Source organism: Anguilla rostrata, chromosome 11 (assembly GCF_018555375.3).
Source record: "Anguilla rostrata isolate EN2019 chromosome 11, ASM1855537v3, whole genome shotgun sequence".
In the NCBI taxonomy this organism is placed as follows: domain Eukaryota; kingdom Metazoa; phylum Chordata; class Actinopteri; order Anguilliformes; family Anguillidae; genus Anguilla; species Anguilla rostrata.
Window position 1 is genome coordinate 20,427,643 of NC_057943.1, and position 23,056 is coordinate 20,450,698.

The 23,056-nt window shown below is 43.9% G+C and overlaps 1 protein-coding gene across 1 annotated transcript; it reads right to left on the bottom strand.

Annotated features, from left to right (window-relative positions):
• Positions 1-351: 351 nt before the first annotated feature.
• On the bottom strand, positions 352-21,869 carry prpf6 (PRP6 pre-mRNA processing factor 6 homolog (S. cerevisiae)). Its single transcript, XM_064298642.1, has 21 exons — positions 21,618-21,869; positions 21,283-21,445; positions 20,492-20,610; positions 20,328-20,406; positions 19,632-19,808; positions 19,042-19,197; positions 18,798-18,892; positions 17,014-17,170; positions 16,447-16,609; positions 13,417-13,535; positions 12,666-12,884; positions 7,916-8,038; positions 7,495-7,616; positions 6,780-6,918; positions 6,332-6,451; positions 4,460-4,636; positions 4,172-4,305; positions 3,871-3,962; positions 1,796-1,910; positions 1,584-1,710; positions 352-1,318 (listed from the first exon to the last, which is right to left on the bottom strand). Exons 1-21 carry the CDS (start codon positions 21,815-21,817, stop codon positions 1,166-1,168), a joined length of 2,949 nt encoding a protein of 982 aa, XP_064154712.1. The 5' UTR covers positions 21,818-21,869; the 3' UTR covers positions 352-1,165.
• Between the last annotated feature and the right edge of the window lie 1,187 nt (positions 21,870-23,056).

A 23,056-nucleotide genomic window follows, 5' to 3' on the forward strand; every position in this document is an offset into this window, starting at 1 on the left:
TACATCCATCCATCCATCCATCCATTATCTGTACCCACTCACTTATCCTGGGCAGGGTCTGTAAACACCATATTATGTAATAACTCGACAAAATGTAAAAAATTTTCACTTCATTATGTAATAACACCCGCATTTTGTTATAATCTGCCGCGGGAGTTATGAAGTGAAAATGTATAACCTTTTGTCGAGCTATTGCATAATGCCGTGTTATTGCATAACGTGTTGTTACAGATCTTCTTGCTTGACAGTGCTACCCACTGCACCACCGTGCTGCCACACATATTCATAAAACATTTAAATAAAAAAACAAAACTGCTTACAAAGGTAAGAATACTCATTACAGATCACAACCACAATGTGAAGCAGTCATTTATTCAAAAAAAGAAGAAAATATACTGGGGGAAGAGGAATTCAAGAGAGGGGTACATGAGTGGGATATTCCAAGCTGTATCACTGTCAGAAACCTGGTAACAAGCACAAAACTACCTTCAGACTTGATTTTAGTCATCTAGGTATTGACTAAAACAGAGGGCAGGGCATCTACAAGAGCCAACTATGTAAATCCAAGTAATAGCTTCCATCAATGCTTTCACTCATAGCAAATTAAAAATATCCATTAGCATCAAAAACAGAAATATTGGCTAAATATTCTAGCTGGGAGAGTTCGTAGCTGCAGCAGCTTCGAAACAGTATTACAATGATGATAAAGCCAGTTAAGTAATATTCATGTAGATAAGCTATACCTGCATTCACCATGTAATCAAAAAAACATCTTCAGCATCCTAGTCATAAATATTATCAGACTGACAATCAATCCAAGATGGAGAACTTCATCACTCAATCCACTGTTTGCCCCCTACAATAAAATAACAACCACATCGTGCTTTCAGTGTCATCAATGCTAATGGATAAGCTGATGCAATTGGACACAGTACCCTTACAGAGGAATGCACTTTGCACTGAAATTTTTATATATACAAACAAAATGAAAACAAATTTTTATTTGTATTTTTATATCAGCCACTTATGATCCTTGGCCAGATGTATTTAACACGAGAGAAAAAGATAAACCACCTTGAAGAAAAACTGTAGGTTTAGCTCTGTTACAGGGATGTGTGCACTGTAATTAGAATGTGGAATTTGTGAAGGAGTTGTGCCGATTGGCTCAGAAGGTGTTCTTGATCTTAGCGGCGACCTGGACCAGGATCTCTCCAATCTTCTTCTGCCAGTTGAGGATGTGTTTAGACTCGGCGCACCACAGCTCTCCGTGGCGAGGCTCGGCGTTCTCACAGCGCTTCCGCACCTCCGCCTGCTGCTCCTGAGACAGGCATTAGAGCGTGAGGAGGGACGCTCGCCGCACACACAGCGGTAACGCGCGCACACACCCCACACACGTACACATGCCCAATTACAGGCACACATGCAGACACCTCACATGCATGCATGCATGCATACATACACACCAACACACCCAACACATCCACACACACACACACACACACATTCTCGCACACAAGCACGCAGAACACCCTAAAGAAGTTCAGATATTTAAAGCCCCAACCGTGGTATAGCCTTGTCCTTACCTCTGTTCCATGTTGCAACTCAAACTTGTAGAAAAGAGCCCAGGCGTCTCCGAGATCAGGCTCGATTTTCACCGTCCGCAGGAACCACTCCCTGGCCTTGGTTATCTTGCGTTCGCTCCAGAACAACCTGTGCGAGAAGTGAGAACGGACACTTCAGAGGCTGCAGCTGACGTCTGGAGGCCGATGCAGAGAGCGGTCTGTGGGGGACTTACTTAGCTACTGCCAGCAGGACATGTGGGTCATGCTCGCACTTCTTCAGCGCGTCCACGCTCTTCGTCTTCCTCTGGGGTCTGGCCTCCAGGAACACAGCCTCTGCCCACAGAATGCCTGAGGGAGGAGAAGGGCTACAGTCACAGATATAGATACTGGGTAACAGGCACCTCCTTGAGGTATGAAACAACTTTGCAAATCCTAAGAAATTCACATCAGAAAGCAACTATTTCATTTTAGATGCTTTTATCAGCTTCTAATTTTCACGGTCACTGAATAGTAACACAGCTAAATTAGAAATCCTTTGAAGTCCAGGGCTACAAAGCTGCAGATCACTTTCTAAATATCCAAAACATAGAAAACATTTAGCAAATCAGACCTTACGGAGTGTAAACATGTTTTTTTCTCTTCACTGTACAGTAAAGTTATCAATAAGGTAATTCTACCTAGTCTTCATGTCTGACGCAAAGCACCACAAAAAGGCATGCAAACAATGCTCATAAGGTCCAACAAACACTCTGCTAATGACTAACCCACTTACTGGGTATGGCAACAGCAACATACTTAGACTTTCAGTTTGCCTGTAAAATAAAGAGTGGAATTTCCACACAATAGTCCTGGAACCATTTCCACAGAAAAAGCATGAGGGTTTCTTGCAGTAATTTCCTCTGTGACTGCAACTGTTCAATGACTTCCCAACAGCAGACTCCACCTACCCAAGGCTGAGCGTGGCGCTAACCACAACAAAATATTCCCGTACCAATACCGCCATCGCTTGGAAAGAAAGTGGTGGTATTGCTTCAGAACTGGAATGTGCACAGTACTGTATTGGGCTGTTGTGCTTAGATATTCATTTAATACTTTTTAAATAATCGTCTGTGTAATTTATTGTTATTTAAGGGAAGGTAAATTATTGATGGAAATTTAAAGCTGTGAATTTCACTCATTTTTGGTCTTTGAAAAGAGGACTATGACACTGGTCTTTAATTAATTGTGATACTATACTATTATTTTTGTAACTGTATAATTCTGTAGGAATTATTAGCGTAATTATTATCATTTTTAACACTGTATGCCTTTCTATATTTAGTAGTATATAATAAAACAGGCTGCAACTCCAGACTAGGACAAGCGATAAATCACCAAACTATTGTAATTAAAAGCCATTTAAACAAGCCTATCTCTTTAAAGGGTGATGTCATGGAAATGGCAGGATATTACACAGTTCACCAATGGCACCCTGAGGACAGAGCTAGAGAGAGTCACCTTCATTCTGGTGTAATAATGCATTATTAGGTCTTGGCAGTGACTGGGAAACAAAAGCTCCTCCCGAGAATACCAACCACACACATTCCCTAACAGCTTCACACAACTTGGCTAACGCTCCTGTGATTATTTAAAAAAACTGCACTGCAATATTTGAATGCATCCAGTAAGATTAATTCCATCTCTGAGACATTTCTAATTCATATCCTTTGGCACAAGTAATCAATCTCTCTTACACACATACACACAGGAAATGGTCTAATGACACGCATCTCCTAAATCTCATTTCAAAGCAATATGCTCAAACATTTGAATCTTGCACTCCAATTACTCCATGAACTTCATCTATAGCTTTCAGATATGAAAGTTTTAGAGTCAAGAAAAAAGCAGACCTAGAAATAAAAAGCTTTAGTTCAACACAAGACCTCAGCTCTTGCCCTGTGCAACTTTCAAGCACCAGATTCCTGCAAAACTTAATTTCCTTTACAAATGCTTTTGCATTAGTCACAACTTGTATTAGTGAGGAAAGCAATCAACCATTATTGATATGTCCTCCTCTGATTTACTATGAGATACAGTAATCTACTTGTTCATTGCTCAGATACATCTAAGCTATTAGGTTTTGAATTCACACACAGGAAAATGGCAAATTGTAATGCATGAGCCCAGCTGAGAAATCCATGTGCATATGATATGTGTCATCAATTCCAGTTCCAGACATAGTTGTAATAAGAGAATAATGAGAAAAGCAATGTCAGGGGTGAAGCTGGAGAACAGAGGCAGGAAAGTTGGATGGAGTGAAAGTTCTTACCTGAGTTGGGACATTCCTGCAGTGCTTTGGCCATCAATGTGTTTGCGATGTTCTTCAGTCCAGCCCTGTACTCCAATCTTACAGACTCCAACCTAAATCAAGACACTGTGTCAGGTCTGAAGCCCGTGCATGTGTGTGGGTTATGAGCCTGTGATTTAGGGTTTGGGAATTATTCCTCATATGTGCACCTGTGCATTTATTTGTGCCGTGTTTGCCGAGTGAGTGTGACTGTGACTGTGCTTGTCCATGAGCGTATCCATGTGAGCGTGTGCGTGCACGCGTCATGTCTGCCTGCTCTCACCACAACTCTGGGTTCTGGGGGTTTTTCAGACGCGATTTCTCCAGGATGGCTCGGGCGCGTGTCAGCTGACCAGCCTTCTCTTCCAGCTGAGACAGCAGTAACCACAGGGCGTTGGAATGAGGGCACTTCTTCAGCTGCACAAGACAAAACAGGGAAAGGACTTAGACATCCAGCCCTGCTTTCAATTAATGACCTATCAAAGCAATCTCCCCATCCCTTCTCACTGAATGCCATTCAGTAGCAGCTGTTTAAGCTACTTGTTCCACAGCCTCTGGAATCGTGGCTCACCCCCTGGTTGTATGCTTCTCTGGCCTTGTCCATGGGCCCAGACTGCTCCTCGATTTGCCCTCTCATCATCCACAGCTTGGGGAAGTCCTCGTAGTGCTTCAGGGCCTCAGTGCACAGCTCCTGGGCTGCCTCGATGTTGCCTAGCACCCACTCCAGCTTTACCGACTTCATGAAGACCTGGGGCAAAGACACAGGTTCACAGAGTTAAAAGCATAGCCCCTGGAGATTACACTGCAGCGGACTGTGCAACAAAGCAGTGTCACAGGTCATTAGTATGACCTCTTCTTCTGTCTGCATATCCCCTTCCATCTCAATCAATGTACACCCATATCAAACCAATATCCATCTGACATACAACATTGCTTTGGAAGGTACGTCTGAAATGAATCCACATCTGAAAAGCTATGTTAACCTAGCAAGTCAGCTGCAATGGAAAAGTATTTTTGAAGACTTCTTCCAAGATAACAATTTTTTTTGCCATGAATTACATTTCATTGAGGTATTCTTGTTGTTAGCAACTGTTCATGTATAAATTAACTATTTTCTAAAATACAACTAGTTTGCTAACTATTTAGGAGATGTTCATCACTCAATTATAACTCTCTTTGAACTAATGTACATCAACAAATATTTCTTGGCTAGTGTATAAATAGCAACAATGTATAATCGAAACAATGAAATTCAAGTCCAGCAGCTCTGTCCATATGTAGCTTATTACACGGGAGCCTGAAAAATGAATTCCCACCTGCCCAACTGCGATCAGTCATCATAACCTCAATACTTACAACAGACCAAGGAATGAGCTTGCCTGAAGCATGAACATAGAAGCACCCCATATTGTGAAAACGTGGAAGAGGGTAACAAATTTCACTGACAAATGAGTAATATTCAGTAGTTTCTCACCAGATATAACAAAATAATTGGCCAGGGATGTCTTGTTGAAGTGTACAATAAAATAAAATAATCGAAGACTATCATTCGACCTTCAGCGTAACAATAACATTTGGTGTCACAATTAGTGAATTCAGGTGGCACAGCCAACACCTTCAGGGCGTACAATCACTTGATACTTAAGAAGCTGCCCAGGCTTTTCCTTGAATGTGGAAGGTTCACAGGCCCGGGCTTGAGAGTTTAAAGCCGTCAAATTTGACGTGCTTTTAACTTACACAAACACAAGGCCGTGCTAAAGGAGACACGCACTCTGTCTATTCCAAACACAGCGTTTCACAGGCAAGAGATCTGCACCCTGGTTACACTCCACCGAAATGCGCTGTGGCACTCGCTTTCTCTCATCAATGTTACAGCTTCTACCGCAGTTGAAGACTCAGGACTGGTCAGCTTCTGAGTATAAACTGTGAGTCTTTTTCCAGGATTAACGAGACTCCTCTTTCAGTGGTTACCCATTATCCTGCACATCTGTCCACACTGTAACACACCTTTTGAAACGATTCATATTAGCCAACCTTTAAACTCCAGAATATCACGTGTATTTGGAATTTGCTCAGTGCCAACCCACACTCACTGGGCGTCATTGCACATTTGGGCCAAAGCATTTGGAAATGTCCCCGAGGCTCGTAGGCTCCTTCCCACACTTACGCTGGGCAAATTTAAGATAAATGAGCTTGTAAGTGGTCGGGGAAATCTCCTCATTAATCTCCCAAAGACAAATAAGCACATCCAAGAGTCTTTTTTTACGTCTAGTGAGAGGGAAAGAAAATCTCAAGTGTTGTGGTCTGCGTGCTATCAGAGCTTGGAGGAAGAAAAAAAAAAAACGGAAATTCCACTTTAACACACTGCCCTGCTCCCAGCCGGGCTCGCATTTCCCCCTCTGAGCTGTGACCTTTGCCCCCGCCTCCCCCCTGCAGTCCTCACCCTGGCAGTCGGCGCGCTGCTCCGGGCCTTGGCCAGCAGCCGACGGGCTCTCTCGTACTCATTGTTCTCCGACTCCAGCTTCACAGCTGCAAGCCAGATCTCCTCACTGTTCGGGTTCGCCTGTGAGGAGAGAAAGGAAAGAGGAGAGGAGGGGGGAAAATAAGGACAGAAAGATGTACTACACAACCGCAACAGGCCACTGTTTCAGTAACACACGCAGGCACGCCTAATGGTTTCCTGTCTCCTGACAACGAGGCTTCAAAATCTCAGACTTGCAAGAACCTTGCTCTTTGGTTGCGCCACGAAGATCATGCAGGACTCTGGGGTGAAGAAGTACTTGTACAGTGTGCAAGTGTAAAGCATGCCTGTGGATGTGGAGGGAACCTCCGGTGGTCTGGGAGCAGACAGTGTGTGCCATTACAAGGTCTCCATGGCTGGGAGCGCTCACCTGGAAGGCCAGGGCGAGGATGCTCCTGGCTGCAGGCACGTCCTCAGCCAGCCACTTGGACTTTGCGCCCATCAGCCACAGGACCTCTGCTTTGGGACAGTGGGCTACTGCCCTCTGCAACAGGGCCTCCAATGACTCCCTGATACAGAGACAGAGAGAGAGAGAAGAAGGGAGAGCGAGAGAGAGGTAGGGCGTAGAGAAAGAGAGGTAGAGGGAGAGAGAGTGAGGGAGAGACAGAGAGAGAGAACGAGAGCGACCATGAGTGAAAATAAGGCAATAGAGAAAAGAATAGAGATGGGGAGATATCCAGCAGGCATTTACCACGAGATGGCAACAGTCAGCTTATTACCACTTAAAGCCCACATCACAGCAACCTGGGACAATACGTTGCTGCAGTAGTTACACATTAGCACTCAACTCTGACCGTTTTGACCATCATCTGCTGACTCAGTAATGATTTTTATATAAAGAGGTCTCCAGATAAGCACACAAGACACACTTATCAGCCACCAATGCAAGATCAGACCCGATATACACTTCCAGTCATTCTGATGTACCGAGCTAAACCGCTAAATTAATCAATGTAGGAAGGGAACAAACAGATCAGTTCTACCAAAGAAATGCTGCTGGTGTTCACAGTGGAAAGTGAGCAGCGCGAGACTTTCTTAGCAACGAGGTCTCCCGTGAGGTTCACAAACTGGCCTGGTCTGCTCACCGGGTGCCGTGGTTCTTCTCAAAGTAGGCCGCCCTCAGCCAGACGCTCTTCTTGCTGGGGAAGACTTGCAGGGCATGGGCGTAGATGGCTCGGGCACACTCCAGAGCCCCATGGGAAACGCACTGAAGCAGATGAAAAAAGAGAGGTCACCCTCCAACACCGCCACAACATTTTATAGGCTAAAACTGAAGAGCAAGTAGTCATCAGCTATTTGTTACTCTCCGGACTTGCAGTGGCTAAAACACTAAAACACTGATGTAACATTACAGAAATGATGTTTATAGTCAGCTGGTAATCCCCAGTACAACAGATAAATGTCAAAACTGCAAGGGACAGATGTATGTGTATATGTGTGTGTGTATAACTGTGTGTGTGTGTGTGTGTAAGGGTCATTAGTGTGAGGGAAGGGGGGGTTAAGTACACTCTCCGCATCCTCCATCCAGGTGTGCTTGCAGTCCTCCTCCTCGATCCCGATGCCAATGACCGCGCGGATCACTGCCTGGCAGGTGGCCACACTGCCGGCCTTGTCACACTCCTCTGCGTCCTGGTGAGGGGGGAGAATGAAGAAAAAGTTTTTTTTAAAAGGAAGGGCAGTAAGAGGAGAAACAAAAGGAGATAAACAGAGAGGTCAGAGTGCACAGCAGCTCTGGCGTGTCCAGGACTCATGGTTCTGCCAAATACTGCTCCAGAACAGCAGGCTTAAAACTACTGGCTTATTTGTGAGGAAACGTATGCCACCTCTGGATCGGAGGTAGAAAACGCATTAAAAACCCAACCTGAGAAGGAATTATTCATAAATTATTATCATTTTATCCCTCAGTAGAGATATGTAAGAAATCTGTCTCTGATGCCAATATGTCTGCTGGCCACACATTCCCTTGATCTTATCATTATCACAATACAGTTGGTACAATGGTAGAATAGCAACCGGGAGTGAGAGATTGGGAACCAGCCAAGTCAACAGATGTGCTAATTCAATCACAACAGGATGGCCAATACACTACGGCCTAATTGATAGGTGTTACAAAACTGACTACAACCTTCTTAGTATGTGTATTCAACACTCCTGATCAAAGCTTTGAAAACAAATAAGAAGCAGCCTCTGGAAAGGTTTGTGGTTCAGTCGAACTCCAAAGCTGAATCCAAAGTGTCATTCGTGCATTTTGTCACTGGCGGTATTGGAAATAAACTTTGTACATTTTCATCAAGTTCGAGAGACGTCCTTTTTTTCTTACAGATAACTACAGTACAAACAGGTGGACAAGAACTTGCAAAAACGAAAATGGCTAAAATGGACATGCCACATCTTTGCACGATATAAATTCTGTGCAATTCTCAGGGATTAAAACTGCTGTAATTTGCAGGTATTGATCCATAGCCATACGTAGGTAAATGCTTTCCAATAATGTAAGGACGGTAATGCTGTGTGTGATGGTGTGGAGCTAGTTTTTGTGCCGAGAACGATTTGAGCATAATGCAGTACATTACAGAAAATTAAAGCATTAGTATTTTCAGCAGAACTGATCTGACTGGTTAAAAGCACACACGTTAACACAGAATATTCATTGTATATCAGTTTCTGACATAATGGAGCATTAAGAGAGTAAACCACCCCTCATTAGGCATTAAAAGTCTTGCATTAAAAACCATTACCAGCTCTTTATACTTCAGGAATTGCAATGAAGTTTGGAATGAAAACCATCACATACAGCAGTTCTCCCAGGGGGAGGGCTGGGAACTCCTGATGTAACTGAACACAGTTGCTAAATCTTTGCAAAGACATTGTGAAAGACTCTATATATAGCTAGATACTTGCCTAGATATAAATTTCAATTTGCAATCAGTGACACAGCATTATCTTTTTACAGCAATAATAACATGGCCATGTCAGTGCTCTCATTTGTGACCCAAAAGACTCCAACACCCAGGGGGTAAAAGACAGTTAACATTCATGCAAGCAGGCGGTCTAAATTCATGTTCAAACGTAGCTATACGCATAACCCCCCTTTTGGTTTAGTCTCATGCTAGAACTCTCCAGCATCATTATGGCTAACCTACAGAATTCAGTGGCTCCATCTTCAATTATACCAAGTACACTAAAAGCAAGTTTGATGAATCAGTAAATATGGACGGACAGGTGCCACTTTGCCCTCAGAAGCTCTCTATATATGGCCCCAATTCTGAAATGTTTGCTTTTGTATCTAAAACTTGTTTGTGAAGCAGCAGACAGCCGTTAAAAAGCACACTTATGATGTACACATGCAAGTGATAACTTTTTCTCATGATTTTGTCGCACTTATCAAATGGTGTTTGCGAAGAAAGTAAAACAACTGAGTCAGTTCCAAAGTACAGACAGAACCGTGACCTAAAAATTACTGAATGGAACAAACTGCGAGTACAAAATGCGAACTTAATGAATTATGAATTACTGCACACACGCCTTGTGCAAAGCAGGTTCTACTGCTATTATACTTGAGTTTCGCAAGAGAAACTCCACTCATCTGCAGAAAAACAAACCAAAAACTGTCGTTGCATCAATAAATAATATTAGAGTTAGCAGTTCAGAACAATGTCAGCATGTCTTGTTCCTTGTTTCGTGTTCAAAAAAAAGATTAAATCAAGAGATAAGACATGCTGCCAAACTTCATTAGGAGTGTTCTGTTTCTAACCGATGGTTTAAGGAAAGGACAAACTTCCATCATGTATGACTGAAATCCTACAAGACTGTTCTCTCGCAAAAATAATTAATTTCAAAAAAGAAATAAAGCATTTATGCATATGAGATGTTATGTAAGATGTTATGTAAGGAAGAGAAAAGTCCTCTCAGAGTAAAATAGAAACATTCCTCCCAAAATTATTTCATATCTTAATAAAACAATGTTTTTATTCTAAAGTGTTTTAGCCTTTCCAAGTTCAGATAATAACCCATAGACACATTTTTGAGTATAAGTAAGGCTTGGTGTGCACACTTCTAATTATATTTTAGGTGTGCAGATCTCTAGTACGATTCCATGTGCAATCACAGGTCCTACAGTATTCATTTACACTTGACACAGACAAAACCAAACACAGACAAGCCAAGGCATACCTTGGACCATTTCTCAAGTGACATATTTAGACACTTAAAGCCATGTGCCCAAATTCTGCATAAAGGAATAGTTTTGAGAATCTTTGGGAATTTGCCATAAAACTGAGAGGGAGCAATGAGATCTCGTCTGTTCACTAGCCACTGACTTCATATCAATAACAATCATAATCCTACACATGTCAAGACAAACTCAAAAACTGGTTCATGTGCTAAAAAGTTTATTATATTTTGTTCATAAAAGAATGGCATGCAGTAAAAATATTCTGTATAGTGACATTAATGCATACGAGTGGAAGTGCCCTACAGCACTGTGATTGACAGGAGTTTGGTACACTGATTGTAAAGGGGAAATAAATTTAGCTCTATCTTACACTCAGCGCAACACGACGGTAACCCTAACACAAGTGTCTTTGCCAGTTTCAGACCAACGCAGCTGTCATTTTACCATCCAGTACCCACGCCATTTAACAGTCATAAAAATAAGGTGTAGTAATGGTGATTGTTGACGTACTGCTATTTTGATGCAACTGAAAGCATTTGCGTTATGACCAACAAAAACCTGGTCATACCAAATGTCAGTTTCATTGTTATATTTTCAGGTGCAATATTAAGATAGAAATGTGCACCTACATAGGTGGGTGCACAACACGCATAATATCAAGATTACAATGTGAAAGATCACTATATCTTGTTCTATTATATCTTCTATTATTATATCTTAGCCTACCTAAAGTCAGAAAATTATCAGCCTACAAAGCAACATTTGACTAATTACTTGGCACTACATTTTCAAATAACATTAAAGGTATACCTCAAAGGCTGGAATTGGACCTAACCTTCCAATTCTGATCAAAATGGAACAAATCAGTTTGTGAGGAGTATGCTATGCAAATCAGCATATTTAGTAATGCTTCTTATCTCATCTACTACTACCAGCCTGATAGGACATTATAAAAATATTGGATCACTATAGACCACTAATCAGCCTGTAAGGAGGTTGTAACTTAAAGCATGAATGGCTAAACCATATCAGTTAGCCTCCAAGGCTGGCATTCCATCAATATATTGCCAGATCAGATTTGAGGCAGATCAGATTTGAACGGTCCCTTTATCCCTTTATCAAATTTGATGTCAGGCTTTAACCATCACCTTACAAATATAATGCCAAGAAAAAATATGCACCCCCTCTTTATAATCTGTGTGCATTATACTGATTGAATTAAACCAAGCTAGTGCTGCTAGCTAGCCTGCCAGTGAACTAGCTAGCTTGTTTGTTGGCTTGGGTTGGTGCTTGGAATCAAAGCCAGATAGCCAAGAAATAATTGCTAACCAATAAATAACTTGTAAGGTTCATGGACATACAAAACAGATTCAAAAGCAAAATTGCCTTTGCAGTGGTGTTAGCATAAGCTAGCTGGCCAGTTAACCGAGGGGCTGGAATTTCCAAATTTGCAAGCAGAGGCCTGCAGCGTGTGACTGGCTGAAGTGCTGGGGGTGTGAAAATGCTCTGAATCCGCCAGCTGGATCCTGCCTGTCTGTTCCTGCCACTGCTGCTACCTTTGCCTCAGTGGACTGCTCGTGACTCGCTCAAAGCCCAATTTATACTTCTTTGCACAATGCTTTTGACAAGTGCCGACTGACAAAAAGAACCTTTTCAGATGAAAAAAAAGTGTCGTTCAGCACTTCTTCTCAATGTCGCAAGCTTCTACTTTGTTATGTCAGAGGGAATGGCAAAGTTTGTTGTCATAGATATTCTGTATTTATTGACTGGTGTTGATAAACATGGAGAGTATAGAGGAAAACTATCAGCAAAAATGAAGTGTCCTCATCTGTACGATGTCTTTGAAAGACTATAATCGCTTAAATGCTGCCTAACTCCGTCACTGGTACCCAGCACTTATTTGATTTGTTTATTGCAGAGATATCGTACCTCAACTAACATCTTGAGTTCAAACTGGAAGATAACCTTAGCCCAGGTCGCTCTAGCCTCAGAGTGGACAGCCCCTGCCTTACACGCCTGCACGCGGTTTGGTAGCGGGTCCGAGTTGGTGGAGTACAGGTGGCGTGTAGGCGGGAAACCCACCTGTATCCACTGCTCGCGGTTGATCTCCACGCCGTTGGCGCGCAGGGAGGTGATGGCTCTGTCGATGATCTTCTCCACCATCTGCGTGTTGCCGTTGGCCTCCTCCAGCTTGGCAGCTGTGATCCAGATGTGCCGGTCTGTAGGGATGTTCTCGCGGGCCTTGTTCAGTACCCGCCTGGCGTTCTCGTACGTCTCCAGACGGGCCAGGGCAAGCCACAGCTAATGGGAGAGACGAGCATAACAGTGTGAACCTTTCAGAATGCTGCACATTCTATACAGTACCTGTTATTTTGTTTTATGTGTCAGTTGCATACCATTGACACACATTTGTATTCTTTACTTCATGTCACAGCTCTACACAATGAAATTAATTTCCTACTTTAAAATTCAAGCACCTATCAAATAGTCTATCAAATAGGTCTAACTAGCTGGTGGGGAAAATCAGTGTACATTAAAAATATGTTGGTGAAAACAGGAAGCAGGATAGACTTGGCCTCATGTTCATTTTGTTACACTGTCCTCCAGGAGGCAGCCCCTGAAAGACAGGGAGGGAAACCCTGTGGGTCTGCATGCGTGTTCAGCTCATTCTGAGCCTGTGTGTTTGTGTGTGCATTTCGTCTGTGTGTATGGGTGTATAATTGAGTGTGTTTCTGTGTGCACGCGTACATGCATGCACATGTGTGTGCCTGTACATGTGTGTTTGCGCGAGTTTGTGCGTGTGCTGGGTTGTTAGACGGCGCGTGTTCCGTACCTCCACGCTAGTAGGGCAGCACTCCACAGCTCTGCTCAGCATGATCCTGGCATCCTCAGGCTCCTCCAGCTCCACAGCTGCCTTCCAAAGACGCACTGACTTGGACACATTCTCCAGAGCTGCGGGGAGTCATATGCACACGGTTAACATCAGTGAACGGTCCTCTACTCCCTCCACGCCAACAGGGTACTCCCCGCAATATGACCATGCTACCCTACACTGTATATAACCTGCTTCCAAAAATTTGGATGGACTGAGTTTTAAACAGAAATGGACTCCACAGAAATGTGCTTTAATTTAAGAACTTTGAAAGTAGAAAAGATGAGTCCAAAATATATCAGGGCTCAAACTTTTCACCATATTGCCCACATCAGTGAACTGATGCTGTATGTGCTGATCCAGATGCAGGTTACAGGCCTCTTTTCTACCTATTACCACATGATCGGATTCCACTATTTTCTATATCAGGGGTGGCCAACCCAAGTCCTGGAGAGCCGCAGGGTCTGCTGGCTTTTGTTTTTACTCGGCACTTAATTGATCAATTAAAGCAGTTGATTACATAGTTAACTCACCTCACCTGGTTTATTTTGTGTAAGTGGTTGTTGTATTTAAGGTCAACAAAAACTTGCAGACCCTGCGGCTCCCCAGGACCGGAGTTGGCCACCCCTGTTCTATATGGTAATTCTTTTAGGACAGAATTTAAACATCAGTCTGGTCAAAAATGGGAAGTTCCAGAAAATAATAAAACATGACATTTCCTGCTGCACTTTGCTAGTGTCATGAATGTGCAGAAGGGAGCTGTAATTTCAACACTCAGACCTCCCCCTTCAGTCAGCCCCAAGGGCGGGGAAAAGTCACCAAATGCTTATATAAGCATAGCCCACCACTCTAGCGGTATGGCTAAGTTTCCGGGCGGCAGGATTATATAAGCACGGCCAAACTTAAATACACCTACATACATGCATGCAGATAATGTCTGTACGTGCACATACCTCCATATGAATAGAACTCGCCCATTTTCTGAGCATGCTCCTGATGTACATAGAGCAGTCTATTCATAGAAAATAACCAAAAGGCTGTATAATGAAGGTGGCATATATCTGATGTGGTTTGATGGCACGGAACACTTGCGTTGAGAATAACCATGTTTCACTCAATGTTATGTTCTGACCCTAGGTCTTTTTCCCTCTGAAGAAGGAGAGGTGGGGCTTCCCAGAGGCAGTTCCAGCCCTCTGCAGTGCTGCAGTTACTGTGATGGAGGGCAACCGCGGGGTAAAAGTGATTTGTCTGCCTGCTTTTGCTTACTCCGCCCACAGATTTCAGCAACATAGAGACTACCGGAAAGGGGAGGTCATTGTGTCACTTACATCATCTCTACCATGTATTCACGTCTTCATGAATTCATAAATCTTACTAATAAATTTCCACTGGCTATGCAGCAGCTGTAATGACGCCCAAACCCTTCTGGCAAAACTCAAATGGGGGTGCTGAAGAGATTCACTACTGAGGGCTTTTAAAGGGAGGAAGTGAGCCGTTCATCTGTCTCAGGGAGGAATGTTTTTTGAAAAGGGTGCAGATATCTGAGGTGGGCATGGGGTGCGGTCCCCAGAAGGGGTGCTGACATCAGGGGAAGAGAAGCGGATCTGCGCTCTGCGCGGCTCTGTCTAGGCTTCCTTTACGCTCGCTCGAGCGTCGCGCGCGTTTCTGCCTCATCCCCGCGTCCTCCAGCCTCCGCGCAGATCGCTTGCAGCTGTCGCGCCGAAACCCGATGCGCCGGCCTCGCCGGGCCGCCCGCTTTTCCCTCAGCGTGATACCGCACAAACTCTCACAGCACACACACACCTTACCGCACAAACTCTTACAGCACACACACACCTTACCGCACAAACTCTTACAGCACACACACACCTTACTGAGCAGACCCTTACAGTACAGACACACCTTACTGAGCAGACCCTTACAGCACAGACACCACGACAGCCTTACAGCACAACACCCTTACGACACCTAAACACACACCTTACTGAGCAGACCCTTACAGCACACACACACCTTACTGAGCAGACCCTTACAGTACACACACACCTTACTGAGCAGACCCTTACAGCACAGACACACCTCACTGAGCAGACCCTTACAGTACAGACACACCTTACTGAGCAGACCCTTAAAGCACAGACACACCTTACTGAGCAGAACCTTACAGCACAGACACACCTTACTGAGCAGAACCTTACAGTACACACACACCTTACTGAGCAGACCCTTACAGCACACACACACCTTACTGAGCAGACCCTTACAGCACACACACACCTTACTGAGCAGACCCTTACAGCACAGACACACCTTACTGAGCAGACCCTTACAGCACAGACACACCTTACTGAGCAGACCCTTACAGCACAGACACACCTTACTGAGCAGACCCTTACAGCACAGACACACCTTACTGAGCAGACCCTTACAGCACAGACACACCTTACTGAGCAGACCCTTACAGCACACACACACCTTACTGAGCAGACCCTTACAGTACAGACACACCTTACTGAGCAGACCCTTACAGCACAGACACACCTCACTGAGCAGACCCTTACATCACACACACACCTTACTGAGCAGACCCTTACAGCACAGACACACCTTACTGAGCAGACCCTTACATCACACACACACCTTACTGAGCAGACCCTTACAGTACAGACACACTTTACTGAAGCTGCACAGACTCTTACAATACAGACACACCTTCCTGAAGCTGCAGACCCTTACAGCACAGACACACCTTACTGAAGCTGCAGACCCTTACAGCACCGACACACTTTACTGAAGCTGCACAGGCCCTTACAGTACAGACACACCTTCCTGAAGCAGCAGACTTTTACAGTAAACACACCTTCCTGAAGCTGCAGACCCTTACAGCACAGACACACCTTCCTGAAGCTGCACAGACCCTTGCTCTACATGCACACCTTCCTGAAGCTGCAAACCTTTACTCTATAGACATACATTGCAGAAACTTCTCACCTTTCCTCAGCACGCGCTTCTTGGCTCGGACGTCGGTCTCCAGCTCAGCAGCGCGGATGTAGATGCGGACGGACTGAGGCAGGTGACGCACCGCCTGGGCAACCACTGCCTTGGCAGTGTCCCCCGGCTGCAGCCTGGCTGCCTCCAGCCAAACGTCCTCACTCTGCAGAACACACACTTCATTACCCACAGGCTTTACTTTAATTCATATTTCACATCAGAACTGATACAACTGAACTGATTGCAGTTCAGCTAGTAATGCATTTTAAAATTCAAAATTACTTTGATACATATTATAAAAGTGATAAAAAAATACTAAAAGTGTCACAGAATCAATGGTATTTTGTAAGGGTATACCAACTGTAAAATAGTTGCAATCACTTTAATCAGCTGAAATAGAACTTGGCAATATTATTTTTAGCTTCCTCCCAATAATCTAGAGTCTGAGTCTCTAGATTACTGGGAGGAATGTGGATTGTCTGGATCTGAGTAGTGGTACAGTCCCCTCTACTGCTGCTGCTGTTGGTGTTGTCGTTTGTGTGTGCATGCGTGCCTGTGACCGCTCACCTTGGGACACATCTCAGTGCCCTTCATGATCAGGTTCCTGGCCACCTGCAGTTTGCCTGTCACCTCCTCCAAACGGGCCGAGGCGATCCAGGCGGGGGGGTGGTGGGGGTTCGTTTCTCTCACAGACTTCAGCAGCAAACGCGCTTTCTTTATGTCGCTGTGAACACAAACCCACACACACAAATACACACACACAAACACACGCGCGCGCGCGCACACACACAGACACACGCGCACGCAAACACACATTCACACATATGCACAAACACACACAGTCCAGAGATAAGGGACAACCTCTCTGCCAGTAGGGTACTTAATCCTTACAGAGTTTTACCTGACAGGAAGATGGCCTCTTTGAGCACACTACAGAGAGAGCCACATTCTCCACCTGGGAAATTTCAGCTCCCAGCAGCGCAGAGGGGATAGAGCCCTAACAGGCTTCAGTGAACATAATGCAGTTCCATACAGCATGCATACTCCAGGTCTTTACTTCTGCTCTCTAAGTGTTATTGCTTCTTTGCTCTCAATTTTGATTCAAGTCTTTCCCTCTGGTCCAGATGTCCAACTTGCCCCTGTCCTCTGATATTTTCTCAAATAAATAGTCTACATTCACCTCTTGCCTCAAACTCAGATTTTTATAACTTAAGCAGCAGTGCAGAGATCTGTGAGGATAAGTCCTAGAACTAGTTCCGTTTTGGTTGTTCATATTTATTTTTGGAATTTCAGTTCTCTCCAATTAAAACTTGGACAGACGCTGTTCTGGGCTTACAGACACTTTAGCAAAATGCCTTATCAGAGCCTTTCCACCATCTAGTGGTAACACAGAAGTACTGTTAATGTATTTTCCGTTTATGTACTGCTAATAAGAAAATGTAGTCTAACATTTATTCATTTATGGAAATGAAATGATTTCACATAGGTCAGAACACCTGAGTGTACACTGCTAATGGAATGTGCAATACAAACAGTAGGGACGCCAAAAAAGCCTTTTGAATACAGTTTCCTTGAAAATATAACAATTGAAAAATTCATTTGCATATAATTAAACGTCCAGGCCATCGGCCAGCAAGCGTAAGCTTTGTTTACCAGGACTGTTATGCACGCTGGCCTCTTGGCGTTCAGTGAGTAACGCGCAGGTGGGTGAGGGGAGTAAAATGCGGCCATGCATGGCTGTTTAGGCGCAGGTGCCTCTGACGTGCTTATCTCTGCCAGCTCTGTGAGAGGCACACTTTGCAGGTGGGCCCTCAGATCGCTAGCTGTTGTGTGATATCTAAGCTCTATCGAGCAGATTCTACAAACACCATCGCCTGCTGAATCCTCCCATGAGCTCTTCACACACTTTCCAAACATTGCCACTATGGTGTTCAAGGGGGATGCAGCCCCTCACTGACAGCTGGTTCAGAATTTTTAGCCATGGTGTTGTGGCTTTAGTGTTGGTTGGCCAAGGGCAAGGGACGTGTTCAGCAAATGAAAAGGTTTGATTTTAAAATGCTGCCTTCTTTTTACACTTTTCCATTTACATTAATTAATGTTTGAAATGTGAAATTCATTCTGACAGCTCTCTGAATACACAGTAAACTCTTCAGCGTCATTTGCATAGAAAACACAGCAGGTTCATGAAAACTTCCGCAGAAGTTAAAGTTGAATAATCATTAACAGTCCCATAGCAGGGACTATTAATTATGCAGTTCATCACCAATGAGAAATGCATCACTGAATTGTAACCAGGCGCTTTATCAAGCAATGCAAATGAAAATATCCAGCACATAAAAGTAGCCAGTTACCTGATATCCCCTCCATGTGTGGGAATCATGGAGTTCAGATCTGTCAGATAGCCTTTAGGATCCACCACTGTCTGTCCACTGACAGAATCAGACACCTGGGCAAAAAAGGTGTGGCAGACATGGAATCACTAAACTGACCTTACGTTTAATATGATTGAAAATGGCTCAATTTAATATGGCTCCCTGAATGCCCCCAGTCCCTGGACAAACACATAGGCACACACACGCATACACACACACGTACCTGGCTGAGTCGCATGTCCATCAGTGTGTTTCTGGCCTGCCCGATCTTCCTCATGTCCAGTTCACCTGTTCCTGGCGTCATCAGTCCAGGGGTCATGCCACCTGGGTAGGGCGTGTTCAGTCCACCGGGGAAGGGAGTGTTGAGACCCCCGAATTGCTAAAAAAAAATGACCAACCTCTCATCACGTGTCATGTCAATCTGAGCAGTTTCTAGATTTCACTGGTAAGAGCTGATGTCCAGCAGGCACGACGGACATTGCAACACACTCAATGTATTCCTTTTTTTTATTTGCATGCAGAGCTTAGGAGAAAGAGCAGGCGGTTGGTACGTCATGAACGGTCACACACGGTATGAGCTATGATGCTGTAATCCTCATAACACCTCACTAGGCCCCTTAAAAATTGTTTTGCACATGGCAGCAGGAGGCAAAATTGCAGTGTACTCTGGACATAGGCAGTGTGACCCATAAACCTTCAGAGCATCCCCTCAGGGTCACTACTGAAGTGAAACCAGGTTACTTCTTAAAACTGGTTCTTTAAGAATAGCCTTGAGATTATTATTGTGAGAATGTTACTGGCACACATACTAACCCCCTGCAAAGGGTCCACTGTGGTGTGGTTTTCTCCTGACTGCAGGTGCTTGGAAAAGAAGCTGTCGGGAACAGGCGTCAGTTTCTCGTAGCGCGGGTTCCTCTGCCGCTTGTTCCTGGCGTCCCCCACTTCCGGGATGCTGAGCCACTCCTCTTCTGTGACCTCGGACAGTTTCCGCTGCATGGGTGGAGGAACAGAGACGGAACACCTGGGTGCGTTGCCATAGAGACGGGCACCAACTAGGCTCAGAGCAATCAGTCCAAATAAATTTTCCTTGACAGAGAATGTGGAATTAATAGACCTTCACGATAATAAGACACGCTGTCTAAACCACATATTCCCTCCATGCTGAGTGAAGTTAGGTAAAGTAATAAAAAAAGAATCCTTATGGGCATAACTTCTACTTTAAAAATAAAGAGAGCTGAAGAACACTTAGCTCTTGAGCACTATTTAGCACTGAAAAAAGCATACAAGACTTAAAGATTTGTGATGATGCAAGGATAGAATACTGGAAAGATAGAAGACTGTTGTTAAGAATTTACCTTTTAGTTCAACCACACTAAGTCCAAATAGCAGTGTAGTCCCACTCCATTTAACACCAAACATAAACTAAACTTCCAAGTCCAAAAATTGTAACTGCAGTAAAAACAGACAAAGACTTTGGCTGCGTGCCACCGGCTTGAACGTTCCACGTACCTTGAGGTCGGAAAACTGTTGCTGAATCTTCGGCCGCTCCATACGATATTTCTCTATCTCCTCCTTCTCCCTCAGTTCCCTGATTTCAGACAAGAGGCCAGAATCAGCAAAGATGGAAACTACATCAGCTTTTCAGAATGAGGGAAGGGAGAAATGAATTTCACCTTCTCTCTTTCCGCCTCTCGTCCATTCGCTTGTCCAGAGCAGCGTAGATGGCGTCTGCCTCCTCATCGTCCTTCTCATACGGTCCGCTGGAGAAGAGGCTTCCTGCGTACCCGTTAAACTGAAAGTCACAAAAGAAAAGAACCAAGGACAGGGAGTGTGAATGGAAGATAAGACACTTCCTATAAATTCGCATGACTATAGAAATGATCAGGTGTAATAAGCCATTATACTACATCAGGGATTTTCAATGTTCCCAGGCTGTCTGCTGCTTTTTATATTTAGGCAATGGCAGTACCTGAATTCTAATTAGCTGTTAATTTTCAGAAGACTTGTTACATTTACATTTAAAACTTTTAAAAAACGTAATTTCCACTGATATTTTTTTAATATTGTACATTTGTTTCCTGATATTTCATTTAAAATTAACAAGGATCTGCAGGACAATTTTGGATTTTTTTTTTCAGCATCCAACTGAACAGCTGTCCCAAGTCTAATAACCCGTTCTTTTACTTTAAACCTTTATGTATGACAACACAACCAGAGCGAGCTGATTAATGTTTAGGTAGCATAACTTAGTTACAAATACTGGGCTGTATTTCCATTATAGCCCACATCTGGACGTGTTGTGTCTTTGTTTTTAAAGTGCGGGAATGTACAACAGAAAAGAGGATGCTTAGGGATGCTAATATGGCGTAGGCATGTGAACACTGAAACTGCAGCAAGCGTTCATTTATGGTGCTGTGAATTTATTTGAATAACGTCTGTAATTTCAGCAGGCATTCATCAGCACCTCATCATAGTTGGTGTCGTTGAGATCCTCGTCATCGTCATCCTGATTCTTCTTCATTTGGTCCCCTACGGTCCTCTTTCCTGGGGGGGCATGGCGGTCATCTACGGGGTCGTTTGCATCACGGGCCGGACCGATATCGGACCGGGTTGTGAAACCAGTCGCACTGGAGGAGGAAAACGATCAAATGACTGGATCACCTGAACACAATAACGTTCAACGAGTAGCATTTCCTCAAAATACACCATCAGCTAGTTAACTTATTCCGCCACAAGTTATTGCGAGCATGCAACACGGTTTCAAAGGGTAGTGAGTAGTTAACTTGCGGTAGTCCTTACCCTCTACCGAGACCAGGCACGTAGCCGAGAGGGGCAGGCATTCCCAAAAACGGTTTCTTTTTCTTGTTCAGACTCCCCATTAGGGAGGTCGTGGCTCCGGATCCCGGCATTGCCGGTTGGCTGCCTCCGCCGCCGCCTGAACCTCCAGATGAGCCTTTAGAGGCATTTTTAGAGCTCTGCTTGCCCGACGCGCTTGCCATCGTTGTTTCGCTAAAGCAGAGTTCACTTCCGGTATCACAACCAACGAATTTCCTCACAGCGATGAATACATCCGCCAAAGAAATATCCGTAGAGTGCTTATTTCCGCAGCAGCGCCCCCACACCATGAGGCGGTAACTATTTTGTCTTTTTTTCCTTTCCGTTTTTTAAAAATGTATGAAGGGGTATATTTCCAAACCAACTGTCTTAGTAGGAATTGAAAACTACTTTAATAAAAGCATTTCTTCAAACATAGGTGGAAAATAAACGCCTGTTCAGATGCCTCACATAATAAGAACGCATGCATCACGTCTTTTTAATTCTTTTTTTAGATGGTTTGTTCCCTAGAAGCATAATTGAAACTCTTTATAAATTGTGATTTTACGTGATGAATGCCACGCCTTTGCAGCTTGGCCGAATGCCAGTAGCAAATTGTGCTAACAACAGGGGGCAGCAGAGTAACGTGTTTTTATGTTGCTATGTTGAATGGAAGTCTGGTGGAAGTGCATGGGGTTGGAAGACCAGCCGGTTCAGTGAAAATTGTGTGCAAGACCGGCAAAAGCGGACTTGACTGGGAGGAAGCGCCCCCTGTACATTAATTTGTTTGACCTGTATTTCCATATTAAATGGTGCCATGAGTGATCCTCTTTTCATGAGCAATTCATCAGCTTTCCTTCCCGGAGGCACGGAATCTGCGTTCATTTCCCAATGCGACACGTCGGGTGGATTTCTGTAGGTCTATTAACTTAATGATAATGGACATTTCTAAAACAATGCTTTTATGAGGATTTAATATAAAAGTTATCGGGATGTTCTGAATTAATCTAAATGGCAGCGCAGTTTTTAAATAAATATCCATAGATTTATAATATTTGTCAAATAAAAATGAGCTTTGGCTACATGGTTGCGCACACAATTGCATGACTTGCTGGATGCAATGTTAAGAGCTAGCTAGCTATTAGAGGAATAATGTAGGCTATAGATTATCTAGCTAATCTGTTTTGTTTTGTTTTTTTGTTGTTGTTGTTTGTTAGTTTTTTGTTTTTTTGCGAGGCCAGTTCTTGTTATTTTTGTAGTATTTTGAATTCTGATCCTTTTTTTACGTGAGAAATCCCACTTCTGTCGAAAGACTATAGATCATGTCGGGGGCATTTCCTAACTCGTTACAGCGCATGGTTACCCCATTGCCAGACTCATTACACTTAAAAGCTGTATCCCTGCATGCCGTCCACGTCTATTAC

Coding starts and splice junctions, on each gene's coding strand:
- prpf6 (XM_064298642.1), bottom strand. CDS start 21,817: ATGGCAAGCGCGTCGGGCAAGCAGAGCTCTAAAAATGCCTCTAAAGGC. Junction 20,611..21,282: donor ACGACACCAACTATGATGAG/GTGCTGATGAAT, acceptor TGTGACTTTCAG/TTTAACGGGTACGCAGGAAG. Junction 19,198..19,631: donor CAGTGGACCCTTTGCAGGGG/GTTAGTATGTGT, acceptor ATTTTTTTTTAG/CAATTCGGGGGTCTCAACAC.